The sequence below is a fragment of the Siphateles boraxobius genome, unplaced genomic scaffold, assembly GCF_051911475.1.
Source record: "Siphateles boraxobius isolate OS27281-9 unplaced genomic scaffold, OSU_SipBor_1 12, whole genome shotgun sequence".
Lineage (NCBI taxonomy): Eukaryota > Metazoa > Chordata > Actinopteri > Cypriniformes > Leuciscidae > Siphateles > Siphateles boraxobius.
Genome location: NW_027508722.1, coordinates 24,211,924 through 24,239,870, shown reverse-complemented (window position 1 = coordinate 24,239,870; position 27,947 = coordinate 24,211,924). Strand labels below are relative to the sequence as shown.

At 41.0% G+C, this 27,947-nt stretch overlaps 2 protein-coding genes across 5 annotated transcripts; one reads left to right on the top strand and one right to left on the bottom strand.

Annotated features, from left to right (window-relative positions):
- Positions 1-3,553, bottom strand: chtopb (chromatin target of PRMT1b). 3 transcript variants are annotated; one of them, XM_077214212.1, is made up of 7 exons: positions 3,428-3,553; positions 3,102-3,217; positions 2,817-2,967; positions 2,577-2,721; positions 2,372-2,506; positions 1,372-1,416; positions 1-786 (listed from the first exon to the last, which is right to left on the bottom strand). In XM_077214212.1, the coding sequence occupies exons 2-7, from the start codon at positions 3,164-3,166 to the stop codon at positions 599-601; spliced, it is 729 nt and encodes a 242-aa protein (XP_077070327.1). In that variant the 5' UTR covers positions 3,167-3,217; positions 3,428-3,553; the 3' UTR covers positions 1-598. The 3 variants fall into 3 exon arrangements, with proteins under 3 accessions (XP_077070327.1, XP_077070333.1, XP_077070343.1); XM_077214218.1 differs by having other exon boundaries at positions 2,823-2,967; XM_077214228.1 differs by lacking the exon at positions 1,372-1,416.
- Positions 3,554-4,738: 1,185 nt separating this feature from the next.
- smad10b (SMAD family member 10b) lies at positions 4,739-26,883 on the top strand. Of its 2 annotated transcripts, none has more exons than XR_013196975.1 (12): positions 4,739-4,830; positions 5,972-6,218; positions 9,784-9,958; positions 10,133-10,156; positions 10,425-10,616; positions 11,439-11,654; positions 18,980-19,084; positions 19,763-19,816; positions 19,906-20,076; positions 20,185-20,353; positions 22,160-22,298; positions 23,430-26,883. XR_013196975.1 is itself a non-coding variant. In XM_077214185.1 (12 exons), exons 1-12 carry the CDS (start codon positions 4,751-4,753, stop codon positions 23,639-23,641), a joined length of 1,797 nt encoding a protein of 598 aa, XP_077070300.1. In that variant the 5' UTR covers positions 4,739-4,750; the 3' UTR covers positions 23,642-26,883. The 2 variants fall into 2 exon arrangements, 1 of the variants encoding a protein (XP_077070300.1); XM_077214185.1 differs by having other exon boundaries at positions 19,906-20,089.
- Positions 26,884-27,947: the final 1,064 nt, after the last annotated feature.

Here is a 27,947-nt window from a genome sequence, read left to right as displayed (position 1 = left end):
GCAATTTCCAAACATCTTTTATTAAAGAACAGGAAAATCAAACCATCACCACAGGGTGAAGGTTTAAACAGTTCCACCTTAACTTTCCTCTTTTTAACCAATTAATTGTCTCATATGAATCTTGATACAGTTTACAACCAAAATGGAAAAACGGATGTCGGCTATTAAACAAATTTCTTTCTCATAACAAACCGCTTCTAAAACATTAACTAGCAAAGTTTTAACTGAGAGGTGATTCATGTCCATCCAATACAAGTATTCAATGTAACTGTTTACCAAATAAAGTGCTATTGAAACGATTTTCTCAGAAACAAGATTTTCTAGAAAGCAGCACAAGCCTTTGGAAAGCTTTCAATTTTTTCTTGCTCAGTAGGACAACAGGAAATAGAATGATTGTTGAATTAGAGTAACAAACTTGAAGTCAGGGGTTTCTAAGCAGCAGAGCTCAGAGGAATGCAAGTTCAGGTCTACTGGAATCAATCAATAAGGACAAATAACCCTGTAACAGAGCAGTCCATCTGCAAGTTAGATGACATGCTCCATTAGTTAGGGTTAAACTAAAAAATAAGCGCTGGAGCTTAACTTTGGTCTCAGGTCATCAAGCCATGTCCTCCAAATCAACCTGAGCCATATATGCATCCAGCTCGGCGTCCAGACGGCTCTTGGACATAGACATGTACTCATCCAGTTGTTCATCCAACAGTTCCAGAGAAGGAACCTGATGGATGTTGAATCTGGCCCGGCTGCACCCTGAATGCCCTCTGATAGATGTCAAACTGACAACACCTGTGCACACAGGATGAGAGTTTATAACCGAGGGAAGGTTATGAATGACAGCATTTGCTTGTACTGAATCTAACTGCACCACTTCAGTGAGGTGAAGAAGAATGACTTATTCAGAGTAACATCAGCCATCTGGCAGCTTTTTAGTACTTCGAGCTATTGAGCAGAGCAAACATTATTAATCAAGAAATTAATTATCTGCAACAGTTGAAAAGAAATGGAACAGAGCCCATTTGTCCTAAGTGTTCCATAACCAGGTAAATTGCTGCAATATTTTCTGTTTATCTGATGTTTGTTGCTAACTGAATGCACTGAACATGTAAAACAAAGCAAAAAGCAGATGGAATTACAGGCATATATTCAATAAAACATGCAGGCAATATTAATGAACAGTGAATGTTGTCGGCTTGCAACTGCAGGAAATTGATTCTGACATCTTTATGGAAATCAGAAGAATTTGCTTTATATTTTCAATACACATCCACAACACTCGATTAGCTGATCAGAAACGTGACCTAACCAATTACAGAGAGGTTATGCTGGATAGATATTATCTAAACAACCGAAGAACTAGTAAGTTTGCCAAACCTTGTGGTGTTCCTGGATGTGGCACCTGCTGCTCTGCATTTCCTTCTGAAGAATCCAAACATTAGGAAAGAGTTGCTGAAGTTCATTCTTTAACAAATTCCCTAATAATAGTTTCAGTCTGATATTAACAATTCCAGCGCAAAATGGAGTAATGGCATTTTCAGGATGTTATTTTCCTGCGGCATGAAAGTAATTAATCACATAACAGACACAAAAGAAAAAAAGGTGATAGCATGCAGGTTGCAATTCAGTACTTTCAGAGCCAAGCATTGACATGAATAGGAATGCTAATAGATACAGGTATTATTATCCACCTTATTTTCAATGTAAAAGCAGGCATGGCCATTTCTAACTTGAATTTGAAACTTTTATTTGTTATATTGTTTGAATATATTTTATCATTATAAATCACACAAGTTTGTAGCGCAAACAGTTTTACAATTTACTGCACTTTGTTATTCTTGTTGTTATTTACCTATGGCAGCTAATGAATCAGAAGTCTCGCAAAATAAAGTGGATAGATATCACTGGCTGCATCCGAAAGCTGAAAATTCAGCATACAGCAGGTAATAAGACAAAGTATGTCTGATTTTAATGCTCATGTTACATCCTGTCTATTGAGATACCTTGATTATTGAAGGCAGAAAAGGTGTATCTTTCGCTGCCTATGATATCCCACCATCCTGTGTGTTTGATTCATTGACACTTGAGCAAAAAATAAATCTGGCAAGTTGCGGTTGGGGGTCAGTTTATGTGTAAATGTATATTTTACTTTTTCCACTTTCGATGTCATTTCTAGCTAGAAATTACTATTGTTGTAATTCAATATTTGCTTAATTATCATCTCTCTCTATTTTGTTGTACATAATTAAACCTTTACAATGCCTCAGAAGCCTGTGGTACCTTCGTGTGCAAATGCTGCCTGCAAAGTCACTGACTGAGAGGGAAGCGAGGCAACAAGTCAGCAGCCTAAGCTTTCGGATGCAGCCCTTGTTCTCACCTGTCCTTCTAATGGCTCCTCCTCCTCTGGTTCTCATTGCTCCACTCAAATGAATTATGCCTCCACGCTGCTGCTGCTGGCTACAACCCCTCTGAACACCTAGAGTGTTGACTACACCTTGCGATCTACTCATGCCTGCACACACATGCATGTACATGAGATATAACGTTATGCTGATGTCTCTCTCACTTACGGTGTCACTCACTCCTTGTGTAAAATCCTTTGACCAGTCCTCTTCTGCCACCTCCTCCTCCTCTCATTTGCCCCCGCAATCCCACCATGCACCCTCTCCCCAAGGGATGGCCGAGCCTTGCCTTCGCACTCACTTTGCAGAGTTGATTATTTATATTCTGCAGAGAGGAAGAATAACAGAAACTATTTAGTCTACCATCAGAGATCACCACCTCCGATATCTTTGTATTTTACCAAACAGAAAGTGTCTGACAGATACATTATGCAGGGCGGCCAGCACAGAAGGTCTGTTGGCCATCTCCAGAGCCAGCTGCTGGTTCTTAAGCGAGGCTGCAGTCTGCTGTTTCACAGCGGAGGTGATGTCCATCACATCTGCTGGCTGAAGCTTCAGCAAACTAGTGAAACTACAGGGAGGAGCAAAACAAGACCGAGAATTAAAGCACACCATAATATTATAGTGACACTCAAGCTGCGCTGAAAGCTAATGTATTTTTTGACAACATTTCGACAAAAGGATTTTTGCCAAACTAAATCTCACCGGTCATGCAGAGAGACGGTGCATGTGCTGTCCAGAATGATCTTTTGGGGATCTCTAGGATTCATTTTCACATCCAGATTGCAGTGTAAACGTCAGACTTTCAGTCAAATTATACGCTAAAACAGTAGAACGAGAAGCCAAAATAGTGTTGACATCTAACTTTAACCCACACAGGCCTAATTCTAAGTGTAGGTACTTCCGAAAATTGCCTGTGCTTGTTTTGCAGGAAACTAAACTTAGCAAACATTTGAATGTGCTAAACAGAAATGTCGCGCTTTAATATTTAAGCTATATATAATAATCATCGAGGTTTATTGATTTACCACCATTGAAGTTATCATCGACACATGCGCTGTTATGTTGTTCGAATAGCTTTAGTCGGGTGTTTTCTGCCAGGTGTGCGGAGTTTGGTACAGTGATTCAAACACGCTGTTAGGTCCGGCTGATTCTGAATATTCTACCGCCCTCTACCGGACATATCAGCACATAGACACCACAATCTCTGTACCAGAGAGTTCAAATTAAAATGTTCTCACCCTCGTGTTGTTTCAAAACTGTATGAGTTTCTTTGTTCTGTTGAACACAAAAGAAGATATACAAATAAAATGGTTTCTGGTCCCCATAGTATTTTGTTTTCTTACTGTGGAAGTCAATGGGGATCATCAACTGTCTGGTTACCAACATTCTCCAAAAATATCTTCTTTTGTGTTCAACAGAAGAAAGAAACTCATATCGATTTAGAACAACTTTAGGCCGAGTAAATGATGACAGATTTTTCATTTTTGGGTGAATTATCCCTTAAACTTTTTTTTAATTACTTTTTTTTTTTAAATATGATCTGGATAATATTTTTTATACCTTGTAAAAAGCTATCCGTTTTCTATTTTTCTTTCCACCATTAGAATAATATTAGATGTATAAACATATTTAATTCACATCTATTTGTATTTTACAATAAATAATTAATTTTGATATTCCAAACGATATTATAAAATAAAACATGAATTTGTTTCTTTGGTTGTGTTACTAACAGTACGATTTAATAAAATAAACCGCATCTATGTCGTGATTTCCAAGCATAAAGCAGAATGAAAAACGAAACATGGTCTATATCAATATTTAACAATCATAATTGACTTTTTTTTTATTCTTGTTAATTAATGAATAGCTTATTTCAGCAGTCCTATATAATCTGACTACATTTTATAAAGTTTTAGGAGTCCTTTTCTGAAAATATGTAGTATTATTCCATACTTTCTTAAAACTAATGGAGACTAATAGTATCTACGATCAACCTAGCTCACGATGCTTTTGAGAAACGCAGCCCAGGTAAATCAGCTGAGCTCCAGCCTGACCAGTCTAGGGGGATCATTAAGACCAGCATACCATCTTAAGCAGATTTAAAGTTTTTGTTTGTTAACATGATTAATCTATTTATGTTAGCCTACTTATTGCTGAACACACACACACCACCACCATGTCTGTTTCATATTTCAGATTTTAGTTTTATTGCGCTTTATTTGTTTGACAAATAACTCTTACGTTTGTATCGCCAGGGGAGTTACCTCTCTCTCTCTCTCTCTCTCTCTCTCTCTCTCTCTCTCTCTCTCTCTCTCTCTCTCTCTCTCTCACTCAATCACTCACTGGATATGCGCGCGAGCGAGTCAGATTCAGACGGGCGCAGCCGCAGACATACACAGAAGAGTAAAGCACATGTGACACATAACATGTAAGTAGTCTTTATATTAACTTGACGTTTATGTTTTATGTATTTAGTAATTAATAGTTGTGGTGGGAGTAACTATACCGTCTCAGAAAGAGTGAAACCGAACAAATTTTGTCTGATTCAGGAAGTAACTCTTCGGCGTTTCCCTTAACGTTACTGAACTTCAGAATGAGACACATATATCATGGAATATGATATACATTTATTTGTTTAGTTAATAAATAAAGTTAGATTGAACTGTACTTTTCTATATACCTTTATGCTAAAACATAGTGTTTTTTGTCCTACTGCCTACTTTAAATTGCGTTAAACCCAGAGTCTCACATCACCTGTGTAGTACTAGCACTGTCAGTCTAAATGCCCAGTTCTGAGACCTGTGGTTACATTCTTGTATTTGTATGATTTTCCATTATTGCTTTGAAAACTATACAGTGGCCCCAAAAGTATTTAGACATTTTAACCACATTTGAAATGTTTGTATTGTATTGCCTTAGATCAGTGGTTCCACACTCACTGGTTTTGCTTCAGAATCGTATTTGACATCAAGTGGGCTGGTGACACGAAAATAGTTACAAAAGTTAAAAAAATGTCTTTAATACTAAATATTATTATAACATTGAACTGCATAAGCCCAACAATATTTAGAATTTTACACACAAATATAGTACAATATGACAAAATACAGTATCTAGGTTGACTGGACACGTAGCCATGGAAGTCAAAAATAGAAGGTTTCATTTTGAAAGTTCATAAGCCTATATGTATTCTGACTATCAACCTATATACTATTATACTAAATAGATACAATTAGCATAGCATTTAAATAATTGTATTATTTGTATTTGCATTGTTTTTTCCCTGCTGTCCACAGACCAGGGTTGCAACTCAACAGATGGGAACCATTGCATTAGATAACAAACATTTCTCAGAACTAAGTTCAAGGCAAGATTGACAAACCAATTTTTGTGAAATGTTTTGAGTGAAAAGTGTGCTTGTGCTGTATTTCTTTCTTTCTTCATATAGGTACTAGGGCTATGTGATTTTATGTTTTAATATCCACTGCAATGACATTCATACATTTTTAAGTGTTGGTAAAGTAACCAGGCCATACACATATACCATTTCTTTTTCTCTTCTAAAATAGTGGGAGCAGAATGTCTGTGAATGCCCCCAGCAGCAGTGATGCGTGTTTAAGCATCGTTCACAGCCTGATGTGCCACCGCCAGGGAGGAGAGAATGAGAGCTTTGCCAAGCGTGCCATTGAAAGTCTGGTAAAGAAACTCAAAGAGAAAAGAGATGAGCTTGACTCCCTCATCACTGCTATCACAACAAATGGAGTCCATCCAAGCAAGTGTGTCACCATACAAAGAACGCTGGACGGACGTTTGCAGGTCAGTGCATTAACAGCCAACATCATTGGTTTTTAACACAAATTAATCACACGTGTGACAATCAGACAAATGCATGATCTGGTGAAACTACAACTGGTCAGTGATTTCTGATGAAGCTGGTTGACCAAGGAAGCAAATTCTATTTAAGAATTCTGGTGGGGAAACAAGAATACCAAAATAGGCACCAGCATCCAAAACGCAACATATACTAGTACGTTTTTGGTAATTGAAATTAAAATAAAATGAAATGTAAATATTAAATGAACAACTTAACCTTTAAAAAAAATGTATATGAAACTTGTAAACTACTAACTGAAATTGAACTGAAGTTAAAGTACTAAAACTGAAAAAAATATATAAAATAAAATAAAAATGACAAAAACGCGTAACAAAATTACTTAAACTAAAATTAAAATAAGCGGTCATTTGGGTGGCTCGCCAATGTTTTCGATTTTTCTAATACATAAAATATTTTTTGACCAGAGTTTGTGTGGGGAGAAGAATTTATTGGAGGTTTGTAGTGTAGCAGTTCTTCAGCAATGATGTTAGCGTGTCGTCCTTCAATAATCTTAACCCAAAATTTGTGTATGAAGACAAAAGGGAAACTGTTAGGACCTCCCACAGGAGATTGATCAACATTGCAATCTACTCTGAGCAATGTTGTTTCTTTTGTCATTCACACCCATCAGTTTCTACGGGCCATACGTCTGTATGGGCCATTTGGTTCACACCTTTACAGACACAGATAGAGTTGATTGCATCTGAGGCACAGTCACAATGTCAATGCATCTGACTAAAGTTAACTGAAATACACATAATCTTTCAATATATATGTGTGTATTTATACTAAAATAACATAAATATTAGCATGCTAAGCAATGTTGGTCTTTTCAGCAGGGTAATATATTCTATACCAGGCTGTTGGTATCATCTTACACATAAATTGGCTGTTATTATGGAAAAGTCCAATCATTTTTCAGTGTTAATTATTTTTCCTCATGCTACTGACACAGTGTAAACAGGGTATGTGGCCAGTTCTCCACTTCAAATGAAATCTGAACATAAACAATATAAAATAAAGCTCCCGCATGTCAGCGTTAATTACATGTCAAAATACAGGAAAAGACATACACCACATTTTTCCTAGAGGTTCCATGCAACTTCCACAACAGAAGTGACTGCACTCGTGTCATCTACGTTATAATGAATTCTCACGAACATAGTTAACTGAAAAAGATTCACTTAAAGAGCCAGTTAATCCAAAAAGCATGCATAAACACTTTAACTGAAAAATAAACAGTCCCATCATATCATAATGGATGTTAATACAGTATGACATTTTGTAACGTGATCACTTTTCATGTTTAAGACCAAACGTCTGGCAGACTTTCACCTCTGCGGCATTTATAACCATCAGAGGAGGAGAATCGAGGTATGAGTGATGTCAACATGGAAGAAATCTTTTCTCCCAAAATAGTCAGCTCATGATTTTAGAGAGAGAGGAGAGGCCCGTGGAGAATGAGACAGAAAGTTTTCCCTTCCCCCAGCTGTAGACGGGGAGAGAGGCGGGTGGAGGGCGAGGAAGGGTTGTTTTGTCTGAAACACAGGAAAGGGGCATGGCCAAGCTTAAGCCTGTCTGTCTCGTAGTCTGTGTATGTGTCAGTATTTGAAGCATGAGTGCCATGCATTCAAGTAGGACATTTATGCAACAAGTTCTGAATGTATGCCTGCATCGGTAATATCCGTATGTGTATCATGTGAGCTGAACTCTGTTTCATGTCACGCACAGTTATTAGGGTTTGTTAGTGGAGAAATGTTATGTTTATGAAAATGAAAGGGTTCTGAGTTTAATATGGTGCTCTTTCTGTGTGTGAGTTTGTAAAACGTAATGGGTTTGGCAGTGAACCAGCTCTCTCTGTCTGTGCGCCGACTGTCTCTGCTTTGACTCGCTCAGGAAGGTCAGTCTCCTGGGTGGAGTATTGAAAGTCATTCCAATAGCAAATGAGGTCACAGTGTGTTGCCACTCACACATGATTTAGAGAAGATGGTCTGACAGCAGAGTCAAATGTTTCTCTGTACCTTTTATATTCTGCTCCTTCTCTTTCTCTGACTTCTGTCCATTTGTAACATCTTTCTGTGTGATGTCATGCTCCTGAAACTTTGGAATGACCGTGATTGAACGATGAGCTGTCAGATGATAGTATTATATATTATATTGTATATGTGTAATATTGCCTTGGCAAACTTAAGATATTTCTTTCAAAAACTTAAACAAATACATCTTACCATCCCCAAACTTTGGTGTAATATTATATAAATATATGTATAGTATTATTTTAATGTAAAATTAATATAGCACTAAAACATTTAGTTTTCTTTAAAACCAAATACACTACATTTTGATAGAAAAAATATTATATAAATATACACTGCAATATGAAATTTAGGGGTCATTACAGTAAAAAAAATATACTTTTATTCAGTAATTAGGCTATGCATTAAATTGATCAAAAGTGGCAGTAAAGATTTTTTTTACATTTTAGAACTTTCTATTTATAAAAAAAATCGTGATTTTTTTAAATCAGTTTAAATTTTTTTTTAGGAAATACAACTGTTTTCAACATTGATGAGAAGAAATGTTTCTTGAGCAGCAAATCAGCATATTAGAATGATTTCTTAAGGATCATGTGACACTGAAGACTGGAGGAATGATGCTGAAAATTAAGCTTTTCCATACCAGAAATATATTACATGGTAAAATATATGTATTATTTAATTGTAATAAAATTTCTTAATTTCTCTGTATTTTTGATCAAATAAATGCAGCCTTGGCAAACTTAAGATACTTCTTTCAAAAACATAAAAAAATATATCTTACCATCCCCAAACTTTTGAATGGTAGTGAATATAAAGCAAATTTGACCAAATTAAAAGCCTGACATTCTGAAAATAAATCATGAGATTAAAAGCAATTCATTATTTTTGAGCCCTAATATTCACGTAAAATCTCATAATTAAGGTCTGTTAAACAAAGATGAGAGACCATGATAGTCAAATTTTCCAGTCATGTTTTACATCACATTACAGCTATAGTCTTCTATTTCATTTGGCAAAAAAGTGTAACAAACTCTATGTCTAAGCCATTAGTTATGTCTTTCACGTGAGCCAAAATCATCAAATTCATTTTTCTCTGAGAGCTGAATAGTTCTTTAGAATGGTGTTAAAACTCGGGACAGGGTGGAGAATGAATATGATACTGAGGACACTCCGATTACCAGTGCATGCAGTCCAGGGAATTTTTCAGTCAGCGCATAATAAATAATACTAAATAGATATAAGAAAAACAAAATGATCAACAAAAAGGTAGAACAGAATCATTATCTTTGCTAAATGTTCGTAACTCAATTCTATGTAACTTTTAACCTTTAATATTAGGCAATTTAAATACATAATTATTCAAAATGTTTTATTAATATCGCACTAAAAGTAAAAAAAAGTCATTGCTGTGAGAGTGTGAATTAAACCCTGTTATAATACTGTACTGTTGATTGTCATTGCTCCTCAGGTGGCTGGGCGGAAGGGTTTCCCTCACGTCATATACGCTCGTCTGTGGCGATGGCCAGACCTCCACAAGAATGAACTCAAGCATGTCAAGTTCTGTCAGTATGCATTCGATCTGAAGTACGATAACGTGTGTGTGAACCCTTACCACTATGAGCGAGTGGTGTCCCCTGGGATCGGTGCGTATGTTTCTCAAAACACAAACTGCTATGAAACTAACAAAAAGTTTTTAGCAGGGAAATATTTTGTTATGGAACATTCAGTATACTTGAACGTGATTCAGGGTTGATATTTTTAGTGATTTTATTATATAACGCAGTGTTCTTCACTTTTTCTTTCTTCTCATCTTGCAGTGGGATTCAGTTTGCCAAACACAGGTAAGCGGAGCTCTGACTGAATAGTGGTGGCTATTAGAGCTTGTATTTCTTCTCCACATGTGAAAGAATGCCTCAAACAATCATTTGGGCTAATCGCTGACGGCCCTGATCGCTATGCTGCTGGCAGCCAGCCTTTAATCAGACAGAGACTGCCATAAAATGTGTCAGATCAAGACATGCAAGGACTCGCCTTGCAGTGAGATAGACAAATGAACAGGAGTATAGAAAGGAGCTCAAAGATGTTTTGACACCCGTTCTCATCCCTCAGGTAGGCTGATAAAAGAAGAGCACATACATGACTGCATCCAGATGGAGGGTCCGTCGAGTATGACCTTACATCAAGACCATCATCCTCCAGATCACTACAGCCCACAGCAAATGAGACTGATGTCCCCAGAGCCGCCCCAGCGAACCACTTCCTCTGTCACTCTCTACCCCAGCCTGCCCCTCTCTCCACCCTGTAAGTATAGCGAAGCTTGATCAAGGCAGAAATCGTCATATTGCATTATGAGACATATTTAATATGTTTATTTTACTTTTTTGTTTTATTATTTATGAAGTTATTTAGCTTAATTTAAATTTATTTTATCTATTGATAGATTGATTATAATAGGGATGTGTGGGTGATTTTAGGTTCACCTGACCCTGATTGGTTTTAGAAGGTATTTGCATATGACCAAACAAGACTATTTTTAACTTGACTCTATAAATATATTAGGCAACACTTAACATTAATTCATGTATTAATTAACATGAACCAACAATGAGCAATACATTTTATTACAGAATTTATTAATCTTTGTTAACATTAGTTAATAAAACTATGTTAGTTGTGCACAGTGCAATAACTAATGTTAACAAATAAGTTTTGTTTTTAAATATTTACTAGTACATTTTGAACATTAACTTTGAGATTAATAAATGCTGTAGACATTCTCATGTCAACAAATTAAACCTTATTGTAAAGTGTTACCGTATAATATGAATAATATTTTATACACTGGTATAAGAGACTTCTTTCTAAAACATTTTTGGAAAATCGTAATTATTCCAAACTTTTGACTGCTAGTGTATATAATTAAAAAATACGTAAAATGTGGTTTTGGAACAGTTGAAAATCAAAATTAAAATGAATTTTTTTGTTTTGTGTGACAGTTCATGCTTTAGCTGTCACATTGGTGATTGCACCTTACTAGCTGTGGCTACCAAACAAGTGGAATCATGGCCTCTTTGTTGTATTAAAACAATTGATCTCATTCTCTCTGTCTAACTCTTTTTAAAGCGAGTGCTTCCAGGTTGTCCATGCAGATAGAACGACCTGAGGGACTGTTGCAGATCACCTCCCCAGCGGGAAGGGGATTGACCTCCAGCTCTCCACCTTCCACCCCAACACATAGTCACGTACCCACACACAGCCAGCCCTCGTCCCAGCAGCCCTCTATCAGTCAGAGTGAATACAGCACCTCCAAACACACACAGACACAGGGCTCTTACCACAGTAAGTGCATGCAGAAATCATGTACAGTCTTGTGTTCGCCATTAGGGGTGTAAATCGGAGCCTTCATGACGATTCGATACGATACCGATTTCTTAAGCCAACGATTCGATTATTTTCGATACTTCAGAATTCCCCGCGATACGATTCGATACGATTCAATAATCGATATTTTTACATTATATCTATTAAGTTTCAAATAAATCAACAAAAATGTTTATAATTTGCCTTTTATTGAGAATACAGGAACAGTATTCTATTCACATAATGTGTATGTTGTGCTCAATGCACTGCAAATAGAACAGCAAATATAACAGTTACTGCATTCAGTTCAAAACAATAGGTTACTATCGTAACCCCGGTTCTCTGAAACATCGAGTGGAGAGATCCACCTATGGGAAGGGCATCCGTACCTGACCTCTGCAGAAGCATCCAATTGCACCAAGTCTGGCTAGACAGACAGAAGCGCGCAGCCAATGCCAGGTGAGGCCACACCCCCTCACCTAAGGGCATATAACATCTGGGCGCGCTGCTATTCCTCAGTAAGTATATTCGCTTCTCGTGCAGCAAGCGGGGCAAAGCTGGTGGATCTCTCCACTCGATGTTTCAGAGAACCGGGGTTACGATAGTAACCTATTGTTCTCTTTCATCATCTCGTGTTCGAGATCCACCTATGGGAGAGACATGGACAGCTCCCCGATTGCCCAATACACTCACAGTGAGGTTCTGAAAGCCAGAGAAAGACGGTCACCCCGGGGAGGCGGTGCCTGACACGTCCATTAATCATGAACCTGCAAAGGTGACGCCACACCGACTGCTGTGGACACGCAGGACATGAAGCATGCATGAGACACATACATGAAAGTACCCCCAACCCACCAAGGCACATAAACTAAACCCATAACGGGAAGTAAATGTTTGGTGGCAAGAATGAACATGACCAGCCGGGCCATTCACTCTTATTGGTTTCAACAGGGTACAGGGAAGAGCTAAGAAGACCCAACCCCTAAAACCGAATGTGCTACCGAGGTTCTGGTGACATCCAGCCGGTAGTAACGCACAAAGGTATGAGGAGAAGCCCAACTGGCAGCGGAGCAGATGTCCTGCAGTGACACTCCCCTAAACAAAGCCCAAGAGGCGGCTAAGCCCCTTGTGGAATGAGCTCTGATGCCCCTTGGGGGCTGCACTCCCTTTGCTTCATAAGCCATAGTTATAGCGCCCACAACCCAATGTGAGAGGCGTTGCTTCGATATGGGACTCCCTCTGTGCGGAGGGGCCCATGAAACAAAGAGCTGGTCGCTCTTCCGGAAAGCGCTGGTCCTGGTCATATAAGCCTGTAAAGCACGGACTGGACACAGAGCATTCAGCCTCTGATCCTCCAGAGAGGTAAAAGGTGGAGGGTGAAAAGCGGACAGCTCCAACACCTCCGAAGTGAACGCAGGGAAGCACTTCGGCATGAAGGCCGGGTTAGGCTTAAGGGAAACCTTATCTCCACTGAGGGAGAACTTAGTGCACGAGGGGTGAACCGAGAGTGCATGTAGCTCACTGACACGTTTGGCAGATGCCAAGGCCAAGAGCAAAGCTGTCTTGAAGGACAGCAGCTTAAGGGAAATACTCCCCAGGGGCTCAAAAGGATGTTGAGACAGTGCTTCCAGCACCATGGAGAGGTCCCATTCCGGAACAGTTCTCCTGATGACTGGCAACGAGCGGCGTGCACCCTTCATGAATCTGCGGATTAGAGGGTGCTGCCCGACAGTAGAGCCCTCAAAACCCACATGACAGGCTGAAATCGCAGCCAAATAGACCTTAATGGTGGAAAAAGACCTCCCTTTTTCCATGAGGTCCTGAAGGAAACACAAAATATCAGGAACTGAGCACTGATAAGATGTGAGACCGCGCCCATCGCACCACCCTTCGAACACGTGCCACTTACAGCCATATAAGGACCGTGTAGAGACGGCCCTGGCATTCTGAATAGTGGCGACCACACGCGGCGAAAGCCCAAGTGCGTTCAGGTTCGTCCTCTCACGGGCCAGGCCCAGAGAGCCACCCTGTCCGGGTGGGGGTGGTAAATCTCCCCGTTGGCTTGGGACAATAGATCCGTGCGAACGGGAAGGCGCCACGGCTCGGCGTATAACAGAGGAATTATCTCCGCCAGCCATGGTGCCTTGGGCCACCTGGGTGCTATCAGAATGAGAGACAGGCCCTGCTCTCTCACCCTGGCCAATGAGGGAATTATCAGGCACAGGGGAGGAAAAGCATACAGGAGCACTCTGGGCCATGGGTGGGCCAGTGCGTCTACCCCGAGGGGCGCGTCCATGTCCCTTAGAGAGAAGAACATAGGACAATGGTAGTTTTCGCGCGAGGCGAATAGATCTACGCTCGCCCGTCCGAATCTCATCCATAGCATTTCCACTATCTGAGGGTGAAGACGCCAATCTCCGTAGATTGGGTTTCCCCTTGATAGCAGATCCGCACCTCTGTTCAGAATGCCCGGAACGTGAGTTGCGCGTAACGACAGGAAAACCCGTCTGCTCCACACCAAAAGCTTGTAAGCTAGAGCGTGGAGTTTCGACGAGCGCATGCCGCCCTGACGGTTGATATAAGCCACAGCCGTGGTATTGTCGCACCGTACTAGAACGTGATGTCCCTGCAGGCGAGGCAGAAAATGATTCAGAGCTTTCCAAATGGTTAAAAGCTCTAAATAGTTTATGTGCGCTGAACGTAGTCTGTTTGGCCACAGACCGTTCACCGTTCTGCCCTCCTGGGTGGCACCCCAGCCTGTCAAGGACGCATCTGTCGTCACAACTTTCCGCATCGTAACCGCCCCCAGAGGGGTTCCCCGTGCGTAAAAGTTCTCGCTCTCCCAGTGGCGCAAGGTCGCCGAGCAGGCGCGTGTCACTGTTACCGAGCGGCAAAGGTCGCGAATCGGGCTGAAATGTAGTGACAAGACCCATTTCATGAACGCCCTCATCCTCAGAAGTCCCAATGGCACAACTTGGGTGGATGAAGCCATGAGACCCTGTAGCCTGAGACATGTGCGATATTGCACTTTCGCCCCTTCTCTGAACTGCGTCAGACAGTTCATCAGAGAGCGAACGCGCTCTTGAGAGAGGCGCGCTCGCATGGAGACCGAATTCAACTCCAAGCCCAAGAAAATGACATTCTGACTGGGCGTGAAATTGCTCTTGCTCACATTCACTTGAAACCCGAGCGATGTGATGTGCGCGAGCACACGGTCGGTGTCCTGCAACACCTTCTCCTTTGATTCGGCTATGATGAGCCAATCGTCTATATAAGTCAGGATTCTCAGACCTGATATTCTCAGAGGTGCTAAGCCCGCCTCCGCGCACAGACAGAAAGACCGGGGACTCAAACTGAGTCCAAACGGAAGAACTGTGAATTCGTAACATATGCCCTGGTAGGCGAAACGAAGAAACTTCCTGTGCGGAGGATAGATGCTTATGTGAAAGAAAGCATCTTTCAGATCGACTGATGTGAACCAGTCGTTCTGTTTTATGGCACGGGCGAGTGCGCCTTGTGTCAGCATTCTGAAATTGTATTTCCTCAAATGTTTGTTCAACACTCGAAGGTCCAAGATAGGGCGGAGAGAGCCGCCTTTTTTCGGGACCAGAAAATAACGGGAATAAAAACCCTGGTTCATCAGATTGGGAGGTACCACCTGAATCGCTCCCTTGTTTAAGAGAGATGAAATTTCCTCTTTCAGAATGTGAGAGGCGTTCTCTTCCGTGTGAGAAAAGAGAATGCCGTTGAAATGCGGGGGTTTTACTGCGAATTGCAATCTGTAACCCTGCATTACTGTACGCATCACCCACTCGGGAGCTGAAACGGTTCGCCAAGCCGCTTCGTGACTCGCGAGAGCTCCCGCTCGGGCCAGAGCGGAGCTGTGTGAGACCGACAGGTTTATTTGTGATGCAATGGCGCCATCTAGTGGGTACACTAGAGGCGACATGCAGGGGTTCGGAGGGATTTCCTCTCTCTGCAGTGAGATGAATTCTCTCTGCGGAGAGAGGTTTTCCCGCCGAAACGAATTCATTTGATTCGTATTTTTTTGTGTTTTGTGTGTTTTGTGTTGGGCAAACACTGGGGCCGAAGCCTTTATTGAGAGAGTGAGGGGAACAGAGTGTGGGCAGTGTGGTGTCACTGAGCTTAAACTTTCCCTTACAAAGGGCCCCCTGAACGTGGGGGGAAAACACACATCTCTCGAACACACGAGCTGGGCAGTCTCGTTTACACACGGAGAGCTGACCCATCCGCGGGACCCCCTGGGTTTTTTGGACGGGGGTCCTAGAAGAGGAGGGGAGTCCGAAGGGCTTGCGGCCCGTGAACATGGACTCGAAGCCCCCATCGGCTGAACATCAGGCAGGCCGCTTGCGTTTCGAGTCGGTGGGGTTGGAATTCGCAGGTCTCCCGGCCGCGGCCGCGGCGGGAGCGGGCTTACCCCAGTGCTTGTGTGTAGGTGCTGGGTTATGTTGCCGAGGGGGTGGTTTGTTGCGGGGCTTTTCTCTGCCCTGATGAAACTGTCGTCCCGTGGCCGGTGGGTTAGGCAAACGCACAGGGGGCGCCTGGCGTGGGACTGACTTCCTAGGAAGGCAAAGTTTGAAGGCCTCATCCTCCTTTTTCTTATCGTCACACCGTTGTTGCATCAGTGCGACGGCGGGGCCGAAGAGAGCCCGGCCGGGCTCCACCGGCGCGCCCGCGATGCGCCGTTTCTCACTGTCAGGGAGTCCCGACAGGTTCAGCCAGAGCGCGCGCTCTCCGACCACGGAAAGCGCCATGGAGCGCCCGCAAGCTTGGACGGCCTGCCGAGCGTTACGGAGGACGAGGTCGTTCACCGTTAGGATCTCCTTCCACAGGGTTTCAGAAGGATTTCCCTTTTCCAATTGTTGCCCTAACTCTTCAAGGATCTCCGCCTGGTAGGCGGAGAGGAGCGAAGAAACGTTAAGGGCCCTGACAGCCACGGCCGAGGACTTATAAGCTGCCTGGTGAACGGAGGCAGCAAAACGGTCCATCTTGTTGGGCAAGACCGGCTTGGGGGGAGCGAGCAGCCCGCCCTGAGCGGGGTTAAGGTGCCTGGCGATGGAAGGTTCGACGGTGGGAGGTTCGCCCATACCGTGCGCCGCCATGTCCTTAACCTCGAGTCCCGTGAGACCGTGTTTGAAGTCGAGCGGGTCGCTCCAATAATTTCTCATGTGCTTCGCGCACGCCGGGAGGATGGGGAAGAGTTGTTTCCTCGGGCCGGGAGGGGGTCCCAGCACTTTCCCATCATAAATATCCCTCTCCTGGTCGGTGGCGCTCTGCGGTGCCGGCCATTCGATGTTGAGACGAGCGGCCGCTCGCTCACACACTTCCAGGAGGATGGCTTGAGGCAGAACCGCGTGGGCCGTAGCCTGGGGAACACCAGAGGGCGGGATGGCCTCCTCGTCCTCTGAAACCCCAAGAATGGCCGCATCCTCCTCTTCGCCAGAACCGGGCAGGTCGTGGACGAGAGTGAGGTTGTCCCCGAAGATGTCCTCCTCGGGGAAGGCGGGATTGGGCTGGTCAGCCCAGACGAGAGACGTTGCGCCCCGGGAGGCCCCCGGTAGCGCGTCGTCATCACCGTGTCCCCCGTCCGAGTCAGAAGGGCTGAGCCCGGTGCACTGTGTCACTGCCACCTTAAGACGGCGTTTTAGCAGCTTCCTAGGCAGCAAGAGGCAGAAACTGCAATTCTCCGGGTTTTCAAGGGCTTCCCGAGCGTGCTTAAGACCCAAACAGACCACGCAAAGCTGATGAAGATCCTTAGCTGCGATGAGGGCACCACACGCGGCCGGGCAGGCCCGTGACATGCTATCCCCTGGAGAGGCTGCAGGCTTAGACAGTGACATACCAGCGAAGAAAACGGAGAAATCCGTGGCGGGCAGCCGTGAGGAGAAACGGTGAAAATAGCGAGAGCGTGGGCGGCTCCGAATGCAAAGCAGCAGTAGTTGAAAAATAAACAACTGTCACGTCCGGCGGAGGCTGATCTGGTCGATATGTCCTCCTGAAGACACGAGGTGAGCAGTGTAAAAATCCAACCGAGCTGTGAGATGCAGAGATCGCGAGAAGCGAATGTCAACTGAGGAATAGCAGCGCGCCCAGATGTTATATGCCCTTAGGTGAGGGGGTGTGGCCTCACCTGGCATTGGCTGCGCGCTTCTGTCTGTCTAGCCAGACTTGGTGCAATTGGATGCTTCTGCAGAGGTCAGGTACGGATGCCCTTCCCATAGGTGGATCTCGAACACGAGATGATGAAAGAGAACTTGATTCTATCGAATCCTGGTGTGTTTCCGTGCATCTTACGTCATCGCAAACGTGCACGACGCATGATAGAAAACAAAACGCGGGTCAATATATTGTGTTTTTTATTTTATTTGGTGCTATTATGCACAGCTGAGTGAACAACACCGGTTTACTGTGTGCCGCATTTGGCTTTTTGCTGATTGCAAACGCAGGAGACAGTGGATTTCCATTAATGTGTTGCCCTGAGTCCACGCGCTATGTGTGTGCGAATACACTGCAGACTCTCTCTCGCTCTTATCCAAGGTAAATTATCAACACTATCAGCCCTTACATGTGTTTTATTTAACTAAATACATCATAATCAGCTAAAAAGAATGCGCTGGTCACTTACTTCCTGAACAAGTACGCACCCGAGTCCGTGATGCTTTCACATTCACGCGAGCCGCGGCACGGTTCGAGTGCAACCGAACTCAGTGCACCTCCTCCAGGCAGTCTCGGGTTTGGTATCCCAGTGCGCACCAGGGTCAGCGTGACAGACAGCGTTTACATAATTAGCGATTTTTCATGCGAACCGTGCCCGTTCCGAGTTGGTGTGAAAGCACCCTAGACTTTTCAAGTAAGCTGTTGAAGTAGCCTTTTGTACACGTTAGCGCCTGTTTGTTTACGCTAATAACTGCTAGCTTGGAATTCGCCGACTAAGTGACTGAAGGTGCATTCACACTGGCAGTTTAGTTACGTTAGCCCAGTGCATAACAACAATCGTTTGTACGCATATGAGCGGATGCTGAAAATAGACAGGCGGCAAAACAAACACATTAATCGATACTCTTGCGGACGGGTCGATGCATCGAATCGTCGGCTGTATAATCGATGCATCGATACGAATCGATTAATATTTACACTCCTATTCGCCATTGACTGTGTTGAATTTTATCATTGAGACTTGAGAAGTTGTATATGTTTGTAAGGCAGTTTATTTGTATGATATTATCAGTGAAAGACTCATAGTATCGATTCAAGTCATGTTAAATCTGTTTATTATGTCTCAGCAACAACCTGGACAGGGACCAGCACAGCCTCTTATACTCCTACTGGAGCACAGCAGAATGGGCGGAGTCATCACCAAGCCCCTCCCCCTCATACGAGCCACTTCTGTATGTAAATACTGATCATGTCAACAGTTTTTGTAAAAAATAAATAATGATAACTGTCTAAATTGATAATTGATAAATTATATATATATATATATATATATATATAATACATACATACACTGTTGTTCAAAAGTCTGGAGGCGGTAAGATGTTTTTGAAAGAAATATGTTTACCAAGGCTGCATTTATTTGATTAAGATACAATAAAAACTGTAATAATTTGAAATATTATTACAATTTATAATAGCTGTTTTATATTTGAATATATTATAAAATGTCATGTATTCCTGGGACGGCCAAGCTGTATTTTCAGCATCATTACTCCAGTCTTCAGTGTCACATGATCCTTCTGAAATCATTCTAATATGCTGATTTGCTGCTCAAGAATTATTACTGTTGAAAACGGTGGTGCTGTTTAATATTTTTGTGGAAACAGTGATACATTTTTTTCAGGATTTTTTGATGAATAGAAAACTCAAAAATACCGCATTTATTTGAAATATCATTTTTTTTGTAACATTATAAATCATCAATGTTTCAATCATAATGTTTATATATAATGATACCTTGCTATTTAATGATATACTTCTATTACAGTATATACTTCTCTCTATCATCTTATCATCATTGTATTCTTCATTGTGTTTCCTTTAAAAAAAAAATATTATACTGTTACCAGGGTCTCAGCATCACACACCAGCCTCATACCCTCAACCGGTCTCTAATCATCCAGGTAGAACCCCCCATTGTGTAATTTATACTGTAATTAACACTGTAACAAAATGTAATTAACACTGAAATGAGCCTGTGTGTACACTACAGGCCCAGAGTTCTGGTGCTCAATCTCTTATTTCGAGATGGACGTGCAGGTCGGGGAGATGTTTAAGGTTCTAGCTAACTGTCCTGTGGTGACGGTGGATGGATATGTGGACCCTTCGGGTGGGGACCGCTTTTGTCTGGGTCAGCTTAGCAATGTTCACCGAACTGATACCAGTGAGAGGGCACGGTCAGCGATCGTTCAACATAATAGATATATACAGTCATTCATATATGCAACCGACAAAGATGCAAACTTATGAACACCTGACATCCACCCAACAGGCTTCACATTGGTAAAGGTGTTCAGCTGGAGTGCCGTGGGGAGGGGGACGTGTGGATGCGTTGCCTTAGTGACCATGCTGTCTTCGTGCAAAGTTACTACCTGGACAGGGAGGCAGGGAGAGCCCCAGGGGATGCTGTTCACAAGATCTACCCAGGAGCCCTCATTAAGGTTCACCTTTAATGACATCACACCTTTGCAATTCTTTATTCTTTGCAATTAAACAGCCTTGTGTCAGACTCAGAGCAACATAGACGAATATTATAGATGTTTTTGGCATTGTAAATCGTTTTCTTTTCCATGAAACAAGCATAAATCAGTCAAATTAAACGTAAAAATGTGAACAAGGACTGAAATATTTAGATCAATTGTCCCAAGTGCTGGTGAACTAAGGCCCTGTCCACACGGAGACACGTTTAGCTGTATACGTACAAATGTTTTATCGGATCGGCGTTTCGTCCAGACGGATTCGGCGTTTTGGGAGACTGAAACCGCTATTTTTTTAAACCGGGTCCCAAGGTGGATAAATCTGAAAACGACACCCTTGCGTCTTCGTGTGTACGGCCAATCCGTATATTTTGTGAAACGATGATGTCATCACCCCACGTGTCGACTAGTCAGACGCGCTAAATCAGTAGGATAACCGCAACAACAACTGCTACTACTTGCTTGAGTTCATGCTGCAGAAGCTACTGAGCCTCTTATTTCTTTATTTATTATTTAGGCCTACTTTAATGTATTTTTATTTATTTATTTTACTTCTTTATTTATTTATATTTCTTTCTTATGCTATGATGCTTGTATTTTGTCTGATTAAGACATTTCGTATTTTGTAGGGATGGGCATTTCAAGCAAAAATAATATTCGACGATCGTTGGGAATTATTTGATTATTATTCAAAAAACGCACCTCTGCCCCCTCATGCTCACCGGTAACACGGCGTTCGCTCCGACATTAAATTTCTCTGTACTGTAGGCCTACATGTTGTAGCCATTAAAGAAAAGTTAGTTTCATATTTATGTTTAAATATTATGTTATTTTTTTCCATTTCATATATGTTGATTATATGAAAAGTTAACAGCGTGAGTAGCCTAATCATAAGATGCGCAATATCGAGACGCATCATTTTGACCACTTCATTAAGTTTTGTTTTGTATAAAGCCTTTCTTTAAAGTGAATTTCGTTTTGTATAAATTGTATCTTAATTTTAATCAATGTTTCATCAACCAAATTCCTGGATTTAATAAATAAGAAGCAAATATAGCAGACAATAGGACACGGAGGCGCCGACGCGATATAACTTGCATCGCACGTGAACTGGAGCTTGTCTCATAAATGAACAGAAACTCAGAAACATATCTAAGCTTGAAATGTCTACTTTTAAACAAAACAATTCAAAACGAAAAGAAAAGAAACAGACAACTCTAATAATCCATATGAAGTGCGCATTTCTCTTTATAGGCACCTTCACAATACTGCGAAGGTGGCGAGTGAGCATCGTCACAGAAAACACATCTCAACAAAATGTCTCCTTGCTATATTTGACACATTCATAATGATTAGGCTTTTTGCCGGTTCTTTGTGGCAAGCTTAATGTTTTAGCTAACTAATCGAATATCGTGACTCATCCCTATTTTGTACCAGGCCATTTATGGTTTTTCATATTGTTCAATAAAGTTCTTGGTAAAAAAGAAAAGAAGCTACTGTGCCTAATATTACATACTGTATGTTATTGTATACAGCGCGAAAGGTTTATGCGCAAGTCTTCTTCTCTGTTTTTAGTGTATCTGTGTCAGAAATACAGCGCCTCATACTGGTCTGGCATGTATACTACATCGGTTTGAGTCGGTTTCAGTGGTTTCGTGTGTACGCAGATACGTGTTTACGGAATTTTTTTTTAGAACGAGGAAAAAAAGATCGGATAGGGACAGCTCTGGCTTCGTGTGGACGTGGCCTAATTCCTTTTTATTCCTCCAGGTGTTTGATCTTCGTCAGTGTCACAGGCAGATGCAGCAGCAAGCGGCGACTGCACAGGCAGCTGCAGCAGCACAGGCTGCAGCGGTAGCTGGAAACATCCCTGGGCCTGGCAGTGTTGGAGGAATTGCTCCTGCCATCAGTGAGTCACTGGTCCCACAAATATCGATTTTCCAATTCTGAACAATCTCGGTGTAACGAGGTTAGATGTTGTGGGAAGGAGGAGGCGGGAACTGGCGAACGTTCACACATTTTAATACCAAAAATAAAACAAATACAAAACGAAAGTAAAAGACAGCAGCCCCTCACAGACGACTGCAGTCACATATAATAAAACAAAACACAACATAAGTCCAGGCCTGTTCCTCTTTCGGTCTCCACTGTCGCGCAGGTGGCACTCATCAGTAATCACGCCACCGGCCTCGTGCCGCTCTCTCGCGGCCCTCTGCCTCGTCCTGCTCACCACACTTGGTAACGATTCTTAAAACCCCAAATGCCTGAACCGTAGTGTAGTGTGTTGAATCTACAGCCCCACAGCAAAAGAAGTCATATTTTACCCAAGTTTGCGGCCTGAATTGAACGCCATGAGACGAAAAGCATGTGTACAGCAAAATTATGCCAAGAAAATACTTTCTATTGAGTTGTTATCACAAGCTGCATGCAATATCTTACAGGATGACAAGTTTAGCCCGATTCGCAAACAAATGACTTCTATGAACTGGTTGTTTTTAGTGAATCAAAAATATACAGCGTGACCAAGTGACCAGTGTAGTCTGATTCACAAGTAAATAGCTCTAATGAACTCATTTTTTTTAGTAAATCAAAAACAAACAGTGCAACCAATGTAGTCTGATTCACGAGCAATTGACTCTAATAAACTGGTTTAAAAAGCATGACCAGTGTAGTCCAGTTCAAGAACAAATTACTCTTTTGAGCTAGTTCTATTAATAAATCTTAAAAAAGACTCTATTATCCTATTATCCTCTATTAAATAAAGAGCAATAGAAATGCTTAGTTTGGACCCAGTTGTTAATTCTTAAAATTATTATTTTTGTAATCTACCAAGCTAGAATGTTACAACTTATAGTTGAGAGAGAATTTCCTTTAGATGTCAGCAAAATGGGCCCTATAACTGTAATATTCCCAAATGAATCAGAATCGAACCATGAGCTAGCAAATCAGAATCAAATCAAGACACGTAGTTTTGAAATTATGCCTTTCAAAAAACTATCTACTTTCTGTAATACACACTCTCCCTTATACATTTTTGTAGGTCTGTCAGCGGCAGCTGGAATAGGTGTTGATGACCTGCGTCGTTTGTGTATCCTGCGTTTGAGTTTTGTAAAGGGTTGGGGACCTGACTACCCTCGACACACCATCAAACAGACTCCATGCTGGGTGGAAGTTCATCTACACCGTGCCCTGCAGCTGCTGGACGAGGTCCTGCACACCATGCCCCTCGCTGACCCTGGACCTGCCAACTGACCCACAGACTGCAAAATATACAAGTCCTGTCACAAAAACAGGGAAGATGACTGACAGAGAGGCACACACACCTGCACAGGCAAACAGTGACTCATAGCACCACGTACACGCATAAGCCATAATGCCTTCACACACACACACACACACACACAGTTTTTCCACAGCCTTGGCCAGCAAAGTGCCTCTGAACTGACCAGTGTTTAGTCCACTCTTGGGTGCTGTTGACTCGGTTGTCATAGTAACACAGACCAAAGGCCCCACTGATGAGTACACAAAAAGAAGTGGAAGTACTGTAGATGAGGTAAAGAGGGAGAGAAAAATCCATATAGCTGAACGACACAGTTAATATACTTAAAGGGATAGTTCACCTAAAAATTAAAATTCTGTCATAATTTTCTCTTATGTTGTTCCGAACCCGTAAGACTTTCATTCATCTTCAAAACACAAATGAAGATATTTTATCGAAATCTGAGAGATTTCTGTCCCTTCATTGACAGCTACTCAACTACCACTTTGACGCTTCAAAAAGTTTATAAAGAAATTGTAACTAATACATATGAATTTAGTTCAAATTTTTTGAATAGACTTGATCGCTTTATATGATGAACAGATCGAATTTAGGCTTTTATTCACATAAACATTAATCAACGCACACATCAGATATGGTAAAGAGAAGCTCAAGCCTGCTTACTTGACGTGCGAGAACCAATGAGATTCATTCTTGTGTGTTACGTAGCACGTTTGAACTTCAAGAACAAATCAGGTTTGTTCTGCGCGTCAAGCAAGTAGTAGTACAAATCTGTTCATCATATAAAGCAATTGTTTCTCTTCAGAAAATTTGCATTAAACCGCTTAGTTCATATGGATTAATTACAATCTCTTTATGAACTTTTTGATAAGTGTCAAAGTGGTAGTTGCGTAGACTGTCAATGAATGGACAAAAATCTCTCTGATTTAATTAAAATATTAATTTGTGACACAAAGATTAACGACATGAGATTGAGTCACTGATGACAATTTTTAAATTTTTGGGTAAACTAACCCTTGGAATGCATATTTATATTTTACCCTTTAAAGGGGTCCTATTTTGCCCTTTTACAAAGTCTGGATTTTGTTTTTAGGGTGTACTAAAATATGTTTTCATGCTTGATTTTTCAAAAAACACATTATCTTTCACATTTTTTACATTATTACAGCTCCTTTCTCCCCAGTCTGGCTAGAACACACCAATTTCTATGAAGCCCCTCCTTCCGAAATACCAAATGTCCTGTGATTGGTTAGCTGGCCCATATGTTGCAAATGTCACACCCCTCCATAACTGCGAGTTCTTCTCTAGTGTAAATATGAATAGGGATGGCATCAATTTCAAACCAATTTCGAGCCGATTCAGACCCTGACATTGTTAACGAACAAGAGGACAGTGCAGAATGGATTTCATGCACAGATTTTGCCAGCATGAAATTCACAGGACATTTCAGAGTGGTATGTTTGTAATTTTCTTATGCATTATACATGTTATCCACCATTTAATCATGATATTTGTCGGAAAACTAAGGGAATACAAACAGTAATCGATCACAAAATCATGGCTAATTTTACAAAGGGGCGGTGAACCACCTTACAAAAGCGAGAGCTTAAAAAAGCTTCAGAAAACAAATGTGCTGCGCACAGATAAATGTTTGGGTTTTAATGTTCAGGATCATAAAATTAAAATAAATAAAATATTTAAATAAATTTTAAGTACTCTAATTTCGTGAGCCTTAGGAAGGTCAAACAAATGAGTTTTGGAACAAATGTTGTTGAAAAAACAGTGTCTCTTTGACATTGCGAAAACACTGTCTTCTCTAATGCAGCTCAGCTAGGCCTCGTCCCTTTTTTCTGTCTTCCGTGGGTGGGGATTATTTAAATGAGCATCATTATGACTTCATAAGATCCTGAAAAATCGCATTGTAGTCCAAACGAGCCATTCGTTGTAGTTCTTGAAAAGGGGATTCTTTTAAGTGAAATATCTCTTTTTGGAGTAAACTTTGAGCTTTGTAACCTTACAGATCTTTTTTATGCTCAAACAGAAACATTACACACTAACTTAAGTTGAAAAAGTGAAAAAGCATAAAAGGACCCTTTTAAAATGTCTTTAGGAAGCCATTAGTTATAAAACATCTATTTTGGCAAAATTACATTGGTATATAATTTGAAAAATTGCAGGGCTGGGCATTTATTGTTGCAAAATTTCAGAACACTAAATAAAAGTTTGGAATTCATAACACAAATGTATTTCAAAATATAATATATACAACCAGTAAGGATAGTCGTTAAAATATACAAGAAATGTCAATATTTGATCATTTTAATAATGTAAATATTTTAAATGTATTACCGGTCATTTTAATACCACTTCATTAAAAATTGTATATATAGAATTTAATTATGAAACGGCTCAAAAAATGTAAATATTTTTTTTACGTTCATTAGCCTCCATTGTGTGAGAACAATAGAAAAATGTTTGACCCATAATGCCCATTGTTGCATTCTTTTATCAATATCCGAGTGTCATCTATTCTACTGCTACGTAACGTGTAGTTTTTATCCACATTTAGTGAAAATTAGGTAATTAATTACTTTATACAAATGTTGCAATTCTGCTACACTAGGTCTCTAAAGGGTTAAAGCTCTGACTCGATCTGATTTATCATAGTTCTTTAAGTGGCAGCTGACCTCAATGCTGAGTGCAGGCAGGACATCCATGAACAAATGCATTTAAAACCAGATAATAGAAAGAGGGGGAAATTGCTGTAGTTTACAAACTAGTTTATTTAATCTGACAAATCTTGAAATGTTGCAATTTTTTTCTGACGGGTGATATGGATCATGTTAGGAGGGGTCAGGGGGTTTCTCCCCCTGAAAATGTTTAAATTCTGGCTGCTAAACATACCATTTCAATGCAGTTTGGGAGGGACAGAAATACCTTAACGGAGCTAGCAGCAACCCTCCTCTATCTGAAGACTAAGTTAAAGTATCTATTTTGTAAGTTTAAGTAAAAGACAGGTTGATAAATGAACTCTAAGCTCAAATTCAAAAGCTTTTGAAGTCTAGTTCATTAAAGCATGTTTACACACACACTTACTGTACACTTAGGCCTACTACACATGATTTTAAAAACAGTACCATTGCAGTTTTTATGTTATGATTTTAAATTGGAATGTGACCTAAGAACGATCTTACATTAAAGGTACATAAAGGTGCTGAGGTCTGAATTTGTGGTGCTCTGAAATTAAGTTATTTTAATATTAATATGTGATGAAGGACTTTGAAAGAAGTTTGACAGATTTCAGTGCTGAATAAGGTTAACACTACCCCGTTTATTTGAAAATGGTTAATATTTGTCAGAAATGTAAAAAAGTAATCAAATCAAATGTAGCCTAATATGTAACATTACTTTAGTAAAATCATTTAAATACTGTAGTTACACTGCTCATTAATATATTTTAAATAAGGAACTTATATAACTTATAGTAATTTATGAGATAACAGAAAAGCTAGTAACTTGTAACTTGTACATTTAACCTACTATGGCTTATTGGCTTTGTATGGCAGGCAGTAACGTTAGCCAACTAGTTTACGGTTAGACTAGGCTAGCTATCCATAACGTTACACTGACACAACTTAAGTTAATGCTCTGAATTCGCAGCTAATATCAAATCCACAACTTTTTGATCAAGTTAAAATTTCCAGGTCAGCCACAAATAATCCCACTACCTTTTAATATCATCCGATTACTAATTCAATGCCGATTTGTTGCTTTGCCCACTTACCACTTCAAGACCATCTGTAAAACATTGCCAGCTCAAAGTGCGAGACGAGTGAGTTGCTTGAACATACAAAGCAAAGATTCTAGAGCGCTACGCGCGTATGGTACACAGACACCATATTGGGAAAAGGGGCGGGCTGATGCTGACCGATTTATTACACATCCAAAAGAATACATTTGAGTCGTTATAGGCTCTGTTAATTATGGAGCATAATAGTAATAAAGTTGTGACAAAAAAAATTATCAGGGAGGAAAAATCTGAGGGGGCACGTGAACATTTGGGGGCCCCTCACTTTGAATGGGCATGACGCCACTGATCTGCAGTTTTAAAGACAATCAACTTGTTATGAATACCATAATAGTTTATAATTCAGTGATACAGAGATAAAAGTTTTGTTAACAGTAGGATTTTCGTCTGCTAGGCTAAACATGAGTGATGCCATAACAATGTGCCATAACAGTCTGACACGTTCAAGCCTTTATAAGCCATGACACTGT